The following is a 13,181-nucleotide window of genomic DNA, read 5'->3' on the forward strand; positions in this document are numbered from 1 at the left end:
CTGCTTCAGCCCCGGCACCGACCCGCTTTTCCTGCTTCAGCCCCGGAGGCTGAGGCAGGAAAAGCCAACACTAGGATCAGCAGTGATTCATGGAGAGGCCTTCATCTGGTCAGCTAACATTGCTGCCAAGAAGGTGAAATATATAGTGATATTGTGGTTTTAGCTGACGTGTGTCGCCTCACTGTTTTGAGCGATGCTCGTTCATGTCTATTTAGAGCGAGCAAGCGCGAGCCCGACGCTGACCTTCGTTGACTCAACGTCCACAGGTGTCGCTGTTAACAAGCAATTCTGAAAGTTACAAATAGTCCCTTTAAAAGAATAAATTTCTTGACTATTTCATGTGAGACTGTGTTGGAATAAGACCAATACCACAGAGAGCTTAAGACTAGTACAGGTTTAATGCTGTTTTATTCTCAAGCAACAGTTTAACCACCAGATTAAATTTGTCTGTTGTCTGGTTAAAGTGTTCTCTCTAGCTGATCGCCTTACATCAATTACGGGAGGTAATCTTTCATTCTAATCACATATCAATAATTGAATCTTACCAACTTAATGGTTTTGAAACAAGGACATCCAGTATTTGAATCAAGTATCTCGTGAAAAATAAGGTGTGTCAAATAAAAATTAAAATTAAAATAAGACTTTTTTTATTGGTCTTTTATTGACAGTTTCATATATCAATATGCAATAGGCTACATTCAATTGTGTAATTTGTAGACACAAATGTAAAAAATATATATATATACATACGAATATATACATAGAAATTAAAATCCAGTTAGAGGGAAAATATAGCTATTTGAATGTTTTCAAGTTTTAGAGTTAACCGTCCGTGTGCATAGATATAGCATAGGTTACAGATATTTGCATATTCAATTAAAGCACTGTACCATTTCACAAAACTGTAGCTTAAAATGAAAGTCCTATGTCACAATTGAGTAATCGAATGTTGCCCTAATTTCTATTCCACCCGAGATTTATCTTGGTTTCTTATGGTTTATGTTGCATCGCAAGCATGAATCACAGTTATGTTCCATTAAGAGCTCTGCATCATGTGCAAATATGCCGCTCACTCCTGCCTGAGAAGTAGGGCACAGAGACTCTTAAGGCTGCACTGCAGTCTGTCTGAGCTGTCTCAGCTTTCTCACCGAGACTCTTCAAAAGCATCTCCATGATTCAGGAGGGGGAGATTGCCTCTTCAAGCCCTCCTTAAAGTGAGCATGGCCTCTCTCTCCTCCTCCTCCTCAGAGTTTATTTGAGGGCAATGCTCATTGAGATTGAGCTGTTCACAGATGCCAGAGTCACAGCACTGCTGCTTCTATTTGTTTCTATGGACACTGGAGGTAAAGTTGCTCTGATTGGCTGCTTGGCTCAGCCAGTCTCGGGTCTATTTCCTGGCGGTGGTGGTGCTGTTGCTGCGCTGGTAGAACAGCACATAGGCTTGATTGGTCTGAAGCTGGTTCTCTGAGACTGGAGTCACACTGTAGGTGGATAAATGGAGAGTAATCATGAGAAACAGCTCCAGGTTTAAATAGTAGGTGTCTCAATACAGACATATGACCCACAGACACGGTGGCCACATTAAAACAAAATGACCTGGGTGCAGGGCGAGTCTCACCTGGAGTCGTTGTAGAAGCACCAACCATTTTCGTCTGAACAGCAGGCTGTGTAGTGGCCCATGTTCACCGTCCCAGCGTGGTTACATATTGCATATAAATCATACAGAACTGGGGCTGTGGGGACAAACATAGGCAGCATGACTTACTTAATCCATTCTTCAGAATTTATGTTGTCAGTTTTATTTATTTATATAAATTATAGAATAATCTAGCACATGAGCTGGTGATCATTTGCCAATGTGCCATTATTTTGCATTACATTGTATTTAATGGCTTGATTATTTACAGTAACCGTCATGGTTGACTCAAGCAAGTACAAAAAAAAGATAATGCATGGACGGTGGAATAAATAAAACATGTCCAAGGATAAACTGAAAGGAAGGTTTGGTTTTTTGTTACCACTGTCGATAGGTCCATAGCGTCCAAGGTCCAGGTTGGTGAGTGGGAAGGACACATACACTGTGCTTTTACTGATAGACCACCGTGACGTCGTAAAACGGTTCAGATCTGATCAGGAGGTGTTAAGCATCATCATAACTTCATGCACAGAAACATCACTAAAGTAAATATTCTAAGTTTAAGAGTTGTTGTCAAGGATACGGATCACAATGACCTGGGGAAACCTCTGGATGGAAAGCCGCTTGGTGCACTCTGTATGCCTGTTACACCTCTCACACATCTGAAAGACACAGAAACAAACACACACACACCTCAACATTTGTGAAACATTTGCAAATACACAATATCCGTTGTAGGTAACTAACTAGTTCAAAAATGTTCATGAAAACAGCTGGAATATTGAGGAAAGTGTTATCCGCCATACTTGGTATTTGACTTCCTTACTTCCCACATGAGCCGCCACGTGTAAAACCGTGGTAACGCTGTTTACCTCTCCCAGAAGTCATCCTTATCATAATAACAATACTTTAGGAGCAACGGAAGTCAGACGGCAGCTGGCAGTACTACGGTTTTGTTGAGTTTCACAGTAGTTTTGGAGAACTACGGTGGCCTTCAGGTAACATAAAAATCCGAAAGTCTCTCTCTAGAGCCAGTGTTTGGTTTGTCCTATCTGGGCTACTGTAGAAACATGGCAGAGCAACATGGTGGACTCCGTGAAGAGGACCTGCTCCCTATTTAGTTATGAAAGGCTTATTCTAAGCTAACGAAAACACGATTCTTAGTTTCCATTGATTATACACTGATGAAAACATAGTTATGAATATTATATTCCATTTCTGCTAATAGATCCTCCAAAATGTTACACGCTGTTCCCTTAAGTTGTGCAAATAAATAAATGTAAAAGTAAAGATAATGAGTAAAATGAATATAAGTAATGGGTTACAGATGGAAAATAATTCAGTTTTGGACTAAACCCTTCCTAGCTCAGTGTCCGTGTCCGTGTCATTGACCTTTGACCCCAAAGTTAGAGACACATTGATGTATTGTAATCCATTGTGTTAACTTACTGGTGAATTCTCCTTGTCCAGTTTCTCCTCCTGAGAGAAGAGGTCCAGGCACTCCTTCAGCGTGACCTCACCGTTGGAGCTCCTCTTGGGGATGGGCAGCGACAGATCACAGAAGACATCGAATGTGTTGGAGTAGTGGGAGCACACCGAGCAGTGCAGCGAGCTCCTCAGCTGGCCCGAGAACAGGTCTGTTAGAGAGGTGGAAGGAATTATCAGTGGGTGGCCTTCTCTGAATTTATGATGCAGATGAGTCTGATGGATCACCGTGACTGGATTTACTCTCCTCACCTACTATCCTGCTGTCATCTCTCTCCAAGTGCTTCTTCCACATGGCAGCTGCCTCTTCTGAAATCCTAAAGAGATGAGGGAAAGAGAGATGTGGTCACATAGTGGGACATCAATTTCAAGGACACAATCTTTTCCAAATAAACATACACCATCGTGTCCAAAAGGTAACTTGCAAATTGCAAAATCTGATCTGAAATCTGCAAAAAAACTCTCACGAGACTCGCTGCTCAACGACGTATCCTAACCTTAACTATTCGAGATCAATGCCTTGCAGGTTACCTTTTAGACACAATTAATCATACACACCTAAATCTGGCAATTTTTTGTTCAGGCTCCTTCCCCGTTCGTCGAACGTAGGGTCTGCGGTTGATTTCTGTGTGCAGCTTGTCCAATAGGAACCTGAGAAACTCTTGTGCATCCTGTTGACTGGGTTAAACACAGAGACAAAGACTTCCTTGTGATACTGTTACAGGCAGCTATTTCTATACGAGTCTCAACTTAAAAAAACAATCTATCCTCGTGGCAAAGTAGAAAAATGAATTGAAACACTTTCTCTCTTGTCCTTGAAACAATTGTGCTGATACAGAAGTGGGTATTGTATCACATTGCATTCAAGTCTAAAGGAACGATGCGATTTAACCTTGAGGGAAAGAGAAACATTGTCTATATTCTCACCTGTATCCACTGAAGTAAGGCACAGCTTCTTTGAAGATATTGTAAAACCGTTGTGGGTTTACAACTGTGTTCCCTTCGTTTACATCCCAGAGGCCCGATAGCACCTGACAGAAAGCTGGCACAGGAGGACAGGGAGCAATGAGAAGAGATAAAAACAACATAATATAGGAAGAGGAGGGAACAGCAGGAGAGAGGAACACACCTTCCATGAGCTTAGCGTCCTCTTTGGAGAACTTCTCATCCCTGTAGGACATGAGGAGGCTGTAGTCCCGTAGGCCACGTGTGTGAGACAAACATTGGACTACTGCGTTCAGGAAACACTACGTTGGAGACAAAGTATAAGGGAAAGGGAGCATGCATTAGCATGTTAAGTATTTCGTTAAAGGACTTTGCTTGAAGCACATCCTGCATCATTTAACACTTACTGTGTTTCCTATATTTCTAAGGCCAAACCTTCCACTTCCTATGGTGAGCGGCTCCTTCTGGAAAATAAAGACAACACAGGAAGCTATTGACTGGTTACATCTGCAAGAATACAGTCTATTTCAATTTGTATACACTTGTTCACTGCATGTGTGCCCTAATATTTGACCCCTGGCTGTCTGTACGACGTGTCACTGTCTCTCTGCCTTGACCCCCGCTGTGTCAGTGTGCGTACAGCATCAGTAGAACATATTTAGCCTTCTTATCCCATTAGCACAACAAGAGAGGCTAAAAGGAGGTCAGCCTGAAGCATTCATCCTATTAGAGACCAAGGAGTGCTGACAGGTGCTTAAACATGTCGGTGTGCACTCTCCATTTATTCCTTTACACAATCTCTCGGTCTGTGTTTATGTTTGACTGTCCCATAAATTGCACATTAAGAACAAACTTTCAAGCCCACCGAGCTTGGAAGTTTTTACCATAAATTAAAGGTTTATGTGATGTTGCGTTTTGCACACCTCGTTGTCGGCGACCAGCAGCAGGCCCATCAGTGAGGTGTAGAGGACGGACTGGGAGATGTCGGACGTCTCTTTCTGGGATACCAGGGTTCGACACAAGGCCTCGCAAGAGCCCTCGACGTTGACGCCACTGGCTCCGGGCATCCTATGTTACCAGTGCACCTTAGAAGTGTTTACCACTTAGACTTTCCAAATAAATGAAAGCCAGGTGGTTTGCACCTCAGTTTTTCACATGCAAGTGTCAAAGGTGAGCAGAACGTGATGGTAGCTCATAAGGGAGATAGAGTCCATTTTTTTTCCAGGCAAATGACGAGGGAAGTCATTCACAGCTGAGGGGGGAAAAGAACAGGATTGATTTCTGAATGCTTATGTTGAATAAATCGAGTTGATACACCTTGTCCCTTTCGGAATTACAGCATGCGGGACAGCTTGGAAAGTCAAGGTCTAACAGAGACGTCAACATATCAGCTCCAGGGCACATATTTACAAAAAATAAGAGATGATTTCTGGAGACCTCACCTTAAGTGTGCATTGATTTAAGAGTAAATAACCTATGAAACAAGAGCATGCACAATCTCACAACCAAGGTTAGTTCTTAGATGTTATTGAAGCCAAATCTACACTCTCATCGCTGTTTTTCTGCAGGTAAAGGGTCAAATCTTGCAAACGAAGTTAGTTTGCAAATAATTCCTGACAAATACTGTAGCATTAGCAAATAAACAGAGCGGTTTGGACTCACCTGAGCACTTGGGTCACTCTATCTGTGGACAAACTGTCCTATCCAAACTGTTCCCATCACCTGCTGAGCTGTTAAAAATGCATAAGGGGACGTCTACTGTTTCACTGTGCGTCTGTAGGCTAGAACTGAAAGTCTACCTCTCTCCCCTGCCCTGTCACCGGTGTGAGAGAGAGAGAGAGAGACAGGGAGGGAGAGAAAGAGGGAGGATAATCATCACTAATCTTTTCTTTGTATATCTTGTAGGCTATTCTTAGACTTGCCTGTGTGTACTTTGCCACGAGTTCCTCAAAAAAAACTTTTTAAGTGTCAGTTTATTTAAAAAAAAAAAAAGAAAAGAAAACATATTACACTGTAAATTCACATTCAGTAATACTGTTATCAAGCTGTACAGTAAACATCACTACAATCATACAATCCATCACGAAATGCAGGCATAAGACAAAAATCCATGTAGGAAATTCTATATGTGTGTCTAAGCACAATCAGTCCATATTTTATTCTCCACCAATGTCAATGTACAGATCTATAGACACTCTCCGGGCCTCCTGATCATCAGTCAGCGACCGGTATGGTCTGCCATCTCTGTGTCCGAACTGAGGCTGAGATCGGCTATGTGATACAGGGCGGGATCGGGGTGAAGGGAGAGCTGCGACTGGCTGGCCTGAGCGGTCCTATCCCGGGACCGGACGATGGCCTGGCGCAGACAGGTGATCCACTGCTGCTTGCTGAAGGAGTCGTTGGCCTGCAGGCTGTAAGGGTGAACTTTGGAGCGCCCTCTGCTGCTCACACGGAAACAGTTCTTCACTGGGAGATGAGACAGAGAGGAAGAGGAAGGAAACATGAGTGGAAGCAAAAGGTGGTGTTGGTTTCACTTCAACTAATGGGGTGGAAGAGCATGGCTTTCTCTCAATCTGTGTGCTTAGTTGTGGTCGAAATGTAACTCCTCTAACCCTCCCTTCTCCGTCAAACACGAAGCAAAAAGGTGTAAATAAACCTGAAATAAAGTAGGCATTGATAAAGTATGTATACATTATTGTAGTGCTGAAACAACTGATCATTTAGTCAATCGACAGAGCATTAAATAACACACATGATACACATGAAGTGTAACCCTAACCCCTGTGCAATATGCAACCTCATTTTATTTTTTTTATTTTATTTTGTTATTTTTTTCTTAAATGGATAACTATTTAGCTTTTTTTATTTTGTTATATTTGACTGATTGTATTTCTTATGTCCTTGTGTATATTTAACATAATGCTTCTTTATTTTGTTATTATATTTTATGGTATTGTATTTTATATATCCTTGTGTATTAACTATATTGCTTCATTATTTTGTTGTTATATTTTATTTTATTATATTTTTATGTCCTTGTATATTTAATATAATGCTTCTTTATTTTGTTATTATATTTTTATTGTATTATATTTTATATGTCCTTGTATATTTACTATATTGCTTCTTTATTTTGTTATTATATTTTATATGTCCTTGTATATTTACTATATTGCTTCTTTATTTTGTTATTATATTTTATATGTCCTTGAATATTACTACTTATTTTCTTTCTTTTATGGAGCCCCCCAGCAAAAGCATTTCACACGATTGTTCTTGTTTAACCGGAGGGACAATAAACATCTTGAATCTTGAATTAATCGTCAACCATTTTGATAATCTGGTAATTGTTTAATTCATTCATCACGGATAGCAACTATTTCCTGGTTAAAGCTTCTAAATTTACATAATTTGCTGCTATTAATATCAATAGATTGATCTATAATGTAAATGGATTAATGTTACCTTTATCATTTCCTCCGGTGAAGGCTCCCCTGAAGGTGCCCCCTCCACCAGCCTCCCCATCTGGGATCTCCTCCAGGTTTATGGAAGCGTTGGAAAGAGGCTGTCTGTACACTTGGAACACCTGACCTCCCTCTTTGTCCTCCCCCGGCCGGCTCAGCACCAGAGCCAGCTCGAACAGGAACACATGCAGCCGCTGACAGACACACAAAGCGAGAGATATGGCTTTACAATAATATTTACCACAGCATTCAAATGGGCATTAAGAAAATGTAACTTTAAAAAATCATTTATAATTCAGATATTATGGTGACATCTGGCAGGGTTACAATACAGGAAGATGACATAAAGTGCACTTTCAAATTACAGGGCTCATATAAAGATCAAAATCTGTACACTGGGGAGGAGAAGCACAAAGATCTGTAATTGTATGGATCCACCCTGTCTTGGGGGATTCAACCTTTTCAGTTAAGATACAAACAAATCAACAACCTCAGGAGAACCAAAGGTCAATCAAAGGAACCTTGGATTAGTTAAACAGAACAACAGAGAGCCGCTACCTGGCCTTTGTTGTTCTTGAGCTCTCCGTGGCAGTACAGGAAGCGGGACTGCTGGATCTCTGGTAGTCTCTGAGCGTCTTCCAGGTATGTGAGACCCCGCCTGTAGAACTGACACTCCGCCTCTCCTGTCTTCTTGTTCACCTCCGCCACGATGCTCTGGACCAGCTCCAACTGAACACAACAAAGCAGTTGAAGTGTCATTTTGGTGATGAATAAAATGGGCCATCTCCTCTAACTGAGATCTCGGTTGGGTTCTGAATAAGGATACAGCCCACACTATATCTATATTCAAGCAAAAGATAAATAAGCATATGTAGTATGTTTACGATAGCAGCCTGTTTCCTATGTGAGCCTTTTACAGGCATTTTTAAATGCAAAACTGTCTCCTGAACATATTCTTTATTTGGTATAAAGTACTTACAGACCAGCCAAACTGGTGAAAATGACCATGTTATTTTCAAAATACAGATGTCACATCACAGGATCACTGGCTACTGAAGTTCATCTTTCATAAAACAATTACCTCTTGCTGCCATTTGGAGGCACCAACGTGCAAAGTATTTTAGATTTTAAAAGCAAATATTAGCTAAAGCCAAATGTCTGGACTTCCCACACTTTCAGTCTGTTGAATTTCATAATAAGGGAAAAAGCCTAAAACCTATAAAGCCTAAATGTACAATATTTATTTGAACAATCCGAGGCCTTAATAATTTGGATTCATCATAATCCACAGACAGCCACATCAATTTAGATTTTAATGCAACTAAGAAAATGTTTTTATCACCTATATGAGATTGTGAAAATAATAAAATAAATAAATAATTAGAGGTTTTACTGTGTATATGAAACACTATATAATTCAGGTCTATTTAAAGCAGCACATCTTGCATAAACTGCAAATGTGGAGAACATCTGTACGTGAATGTGTAGGACACAGACTCACAGCATCAGGCAGTGTGTCCTCGTCCGGGTGCTCTGAAGGCGTGCACTTCTGTATCTCTTTCAACAGCAGCGGGTATTTGACCAAACGGCTTCGAGGGAGATCCAGGAAGTTCCACAGGTCCAGTTTCCTGCTGAACGAGGACTCCTGACACAGGCGCAGGAAGTGCTCGACTCTCTTCTCGTGCTTCTTCTGGTCCAGCAGGGCTTTGGCTCCCACTTGGTTACAGCAGTACGTAACGTAGGCCTCCAGGTAGGGGAACTGCAGAGAGGAAGACGAGAGAGGAGAAGCAATGAGGTGAAGAGTGTGTAGTCAGTTAAAAGCAGAGATGCACACGGAGGGAACTCGGTGACTCTGGTTTAGAGAGGAACATAATACAGGAAGTAGAGAGAGTGAAGGTACGTTTGTGCCCTTTTCTCCTCTTCTCTCTCAGTCCTTGGTTTCCATGGCAATACTCACCCAGTTCATCAAAGTAGGTCCCACCTCTCCGATCGTCTTCTCTGATCCCCTCAGCCGCTCGAGACGACTCAGAAGATCTGGTCGGAAATAAAAGACTGTTGAATTCTTACTGATCTTTGCCGACTAAATGCCAGCATTAATTAACTCATTCAACCTTCGGCAGATGAAACTTACATAATTGATCTGATTAATATCTTCTCAAAATATTATATCCATAAAATTATAAGGTTTAAGAGACTACCCTCCTTTTATACTTTTAAAGATTACAGATTAAAGATTTTAAAACGTATTTGACTACTATTAGAAACTTAAAACTCAAATTATAAATTGGCAAAAACTATTACATTACTGTAATTTACTGCAATTGTTTAGCAGACCCTTTTTTACATTATTATAATTAATATTATTATTATTATTAATATCCTTCCCATACAGTTTGTTATTTGTTGTATAATAGATTTTATTTTTATACTGTAAAATATATTTACCACACTTGTAGTATTGTAAAATGTATAGTATGCATATGTATGAATATGATTTAAGCATGATATGATAATGTAATGTATGTATATATTTACTGTAAAATGTATAATGACAACTGAATTTCTTTCTTAACTTCCAACTTTCTTAATAAAGTTGTAAAAAAAAAAACTCATTCAATCTCCATTACTTATCAGCAAACTCACTCAGTTAGAACATGCAACCAGACATGAATGAATGAGCACTCTCCTTGACTCACAAAATTCACAACAACCATATGGCAAATGTATGTAAAATCTATTGTAATAATTGTTGTTCAATGCAGTGAACTTTGGTCCATTGTTACGCATTTTGTCAAAGAAAATTCATCATATGTGTTTTCTAAATCTTTAATATGATAGTTAAAAGATCAAAATTCACTTGGAATCATTAATTTGAACAGAACAGTGTGAAACGAAGAAAGTCATCAAATGATTATATTGATTTTTCCACTCAGCCCTACTTGCGTCAGACATGATTATGACACGAGGAGGTTGATGATGGAAGAGAGATGGTTTACCTTGATGGATGGGAATGAGAGAGTCCAGTGTCCCAAAGATCTGTCCGAGCTCACTCTCTGTCATGATGTCCAACGTCAGCATGGGCTCATAGTACACCTGGTAGCACACAGAGACCACGAGGCAAAGGTGAGGAAAGAATAACACACAGGACCGAAAAAAAAAGTGTATATGAATGTGCGAGAAACTTAAATTAGCAGTTCTAATATAAAGTAAAAGAGGTCAAATGCTATTGTTTAGTGTAGTACCTTCTTGACCAGACTGAGGTCCTCGATGAGTTGTCTCTCACCCTGAGTCAGCTCATAGATCACCTGCAGAGGACACATGAACACCAACATGTGAATGCAAACACACGCTTGCATACGATGTGAAACCCACCAATGTACATCATGAGCTCTCACAGCTGATTGTTCAATAAAGGAAGTTGAGCCTGGAGTGCCATCTCACATCCTCTTTCGTAATAATTCCCGTGTATTGTAGTACTGCTTCACAGACATAACGAGTACAGGGCACTAGTCATCCCCACCCACAACTGTGCAACAACCACATTTTGACCCACATACACCCCAAAAAACATTGCATTATATTAAAAACACAGCTGAAATCCTCGCACCTCTTGCCGTTTGATCTCCTTTGCAGTGAGGTCATGACTCTCCACGGTGTCACTCCAGCACTGGCTGTTGCGCCGGCGTGGATACGACGAGGCCTTCGTGCGAGAGCGCAGGGGAGTCGGGGGCAAAGGTCGAGCCTCCGTGCGGAAACTAATAGACCTCTGTGGAAAGAGCAGAGTGGTTGAATGTCATTAGCTAGTTCATTTTGTATGACAACAGGTGTTGCGAGAGTATTTGTGCATTCCTACCGAGATGGACTGTCCGAAGCGTTTCAGAGCAGGGGTCTTCACCGGGGTTATGACACCCGTCAGGCTGTTGGACTTTACCACAGGTTTGACCCTTTTGGTGCTGGGCTCCTAAAAATGAAATCAACATAACAAACGTAAGACTCCAGCTTTGATACGTTTGAACAAAAATGGTCCCCAAGCTTATCAGTGTGGGTCATTCATGAAACTAATTACTGGCTGTACGTTAGAAGACTTTAAAACACACATCTGGAACCTGCAAAAAGAGGAACACCTCACCTCTAAATCCCCCATGTGGTCGCACATCATCTCCCCCTCATCGTCGTCCTCTTCATCCTGATGAAACATGACAGGTCACACAGCAGAAAAGGCCAGACTTGAGAAAGACATGAGTACAGGAAAGAGAGAGAGAGAGATGTCGAGAGGGCTGAGATGTTGCATGGTGCAGATCTCTCATTTCCTGTGTGACTCTTTCAAAGAGGAAGGAGGTTGAAACTGTGCCTGTGTAGTAAAATACAAGATGTCTGCTTGTTTTTTTTTGCCACACTAACCACATCAGCTGTATATTCAGTGGAGCATCAGAGTGAGATGTATTTAAATAACTGCAGTAAAAAATATATCTGTGTATGATACACATGATAAAGAGATGACACAGGTTAACTCGAAAAGTGGTGAACCACTGTGGCAAAATGTCCTATATAGACACCATTTAGAGGTTTGTGCATTCAGTAGAGCTTCTGTAGCCGCAAGGCTGAACATAATGTTCACATCTTTGTCAGCTCTGCACTCAGCATTGTGGTCACAAAGGTAAGCTTGACTAACTTCCGCTGCTTACAGAGAAACACAGAGACAGAGAGAGAGAGAGAGAGAGAGAGAGAGAAAGAGAGAGACGAGAAGATGGCACTGGAAGAGTACAGAGATCACTCACCTCGCTGATTCTGATCGCAGGTTCAGGGGTCGGGTCTTGTTTTCTCTTCTTCTAAAAAGCAGAAATTTATGTGAAAGTGAGTTTTTGTGGACTTTCAGATGAGAGAAAGAAGTTATGAGAAATAAAGGTAGATGGGGTGACTTACCCCAGCATGGTCACAGGGGATGGAGTGCGTCTCTGGTAGCACTGACAACCTAAAAAGGGCAAAAACCAAACAGCCACACACAGTAATGTTAATTCACTTGAAACAAATCTTAAAAACAAACACCCCAAGTAGCCGGATGGATCCTAGTGGCATGTGCCTACTTGACTAATTGTGACTAGTTATATCAAAGTACATTATTGACAGAAAGGTCAGAAAGACTTAACAGTTCAGTTTTGTTACCATGCCAGATGTGTACCAACTTTAAATACATTCATGTTTCCTATAGGCTACTGAAGTATACTATCCTTTTTGTATTTATGTAAACCCCTGCCACAGTCTGATCTCAGCATTAATATACAGTATGAGGCATGAAACTGATAACAATGAATGTATAACATACCAGGAAGTCCTTGTTTCACCAGTCTCCTCTGCTTCCATCTTTCCTTTGCCTTCAATGCATCTTCACAGAAACATTATACATTCTCAAAGTGAGAAAGGTTGAAATAATCCAACTTCGCAGCAGTGTTTTCTTCGTAATGGAAAGAGTTGTTTGCAGTGAGCTCGACTCGTCAGATTTCAGCGCACTCCTTCCTCATCACTTTCTTCCTCATCTAGCACCCAACCACATCCTTTAGGGTTTGCACATATTCATGTCACCGCTCCGCTCGAAGAGGAGGGTTCAAAACTCGACTCGTTCACACCAACCTAACAGGTCGAACTTTAACACC

General features: G+C 41.0%; 2 protein-coding genes across 4 annotated transcripts; both read right to left on the minus strand.

The window, feature by feature from the left end:
• Nucleotides 1-651: 651 nt before the first annotated feature.
• On the minus strand, nucleotides 652-5,922 carry usp21 (ubiquitin specific peptidase 21). 2 transcript variants are annotated; one of them, XM_037773584.1, is made up of 12 exons: nucleotides 5,729-5,922; nucleotides 4,990-5,318; nucleotides 4,474-4,530; nucleotides 4,251-4,368; nucleotides 4,049-4,163; nucleotides 3,680-3,799; nucleotides 3,374-3,438; nucleotides 3,086-3,273; nucleotides 2,220-2,298; nucleotides 2,022-2,126; nucleotides 1,619-1,733; nucleotides 652-1,481 (listed from the first exon to the last, which is right to left on the minus strand). In XM_037773584.1, exons 2-12 carry the CDS (start codon nucleotides 5,131-5,133, stop codon nucleotides 1,388-1,390), a joined length of 1,200 nt encoding a protein of 399 aa, XP_037629512.1. In that variant the 5' UTR covers nucleotides 5,134-5,318; nucleotides 5,729-5,922; the 3' UTR covers nucleotides 652-1,387. The 2 variants fall into 2 exon arrangements, with proteins under 2 accessions (XP_037629512.1, XP_037629511.1); XM_037773583.1 differs by having other exon boundaries at nucleotides 2,019-2,126.
• A 99-nt stretch (nucleotides 5,923-6,021) lies between these two features.
• Nucleotides 6,022-13,069, minus strand: arhgef3l (Rho guanine nucleotide exchange factor (GEF) 3, like). 2 transcript variants are annotated; one of them, XM_037773574.1, is made up of 13 exons: nucleotides 12,854-13,068; nucleotides 12,454-12,502; nucleotides 12,309-12,359; nucleotides 11,660-11,716; nucleotides 11,384-11,491; nucleotides 11,138-11,296; nucleotides 10,773-10,835; nucleotides 10,527-10,623; nucleotides 9,488-9,564; nucleotides 9,032-9,289; nucleotides 8,089-8,259; nucleotides 7,532-7,724; nucleotides 6,022-6,532 (listed from the first exon to the last, which is right to left on the minus strand). In XM_037773574.1, exons 1-13 carry the CDS (start codon nucleotides 12,889-12,891, stop codon nucleotides 6,285-6,287), a joined length of 1,569 nt encoding a protein of 522 aa, XP_037629502.1. In that variant the 5' UTR covers nucleotides 12,892-13,068; the 3' UTR covers nucleotides 6,022-6,284. The 2 variants fall into 2 exon arrangements, with proteins under 2 accessions (XP_037629502.1, XP_037629503.1); XM_037773575.1 differs by lacking the exon at nucleotides 6,022-6,532 and adding an exon at nucleotides 7,306-7,446 and having other exon boundaries at nucleotides 7,478-7,724; nucleotides 12,854-13,069.
• Nucleotides 13,070-13,181: the final 112 nt, after the last annotated feature.

Source organism: Sebastes umbrosus, chromosome 6 (assembly GCF_015220745.1).
Source record: "Sebastes umbrosus isolate fSebUmb1 chromosome 6, fSebUmb1.pri, whole genome shotgun sequence".
NCBI lineage: Eukaryota > Metazoa > Chordata > Actinopteri > Perciformes > Sebastidae > Sebastes > Sebastes umbrosus.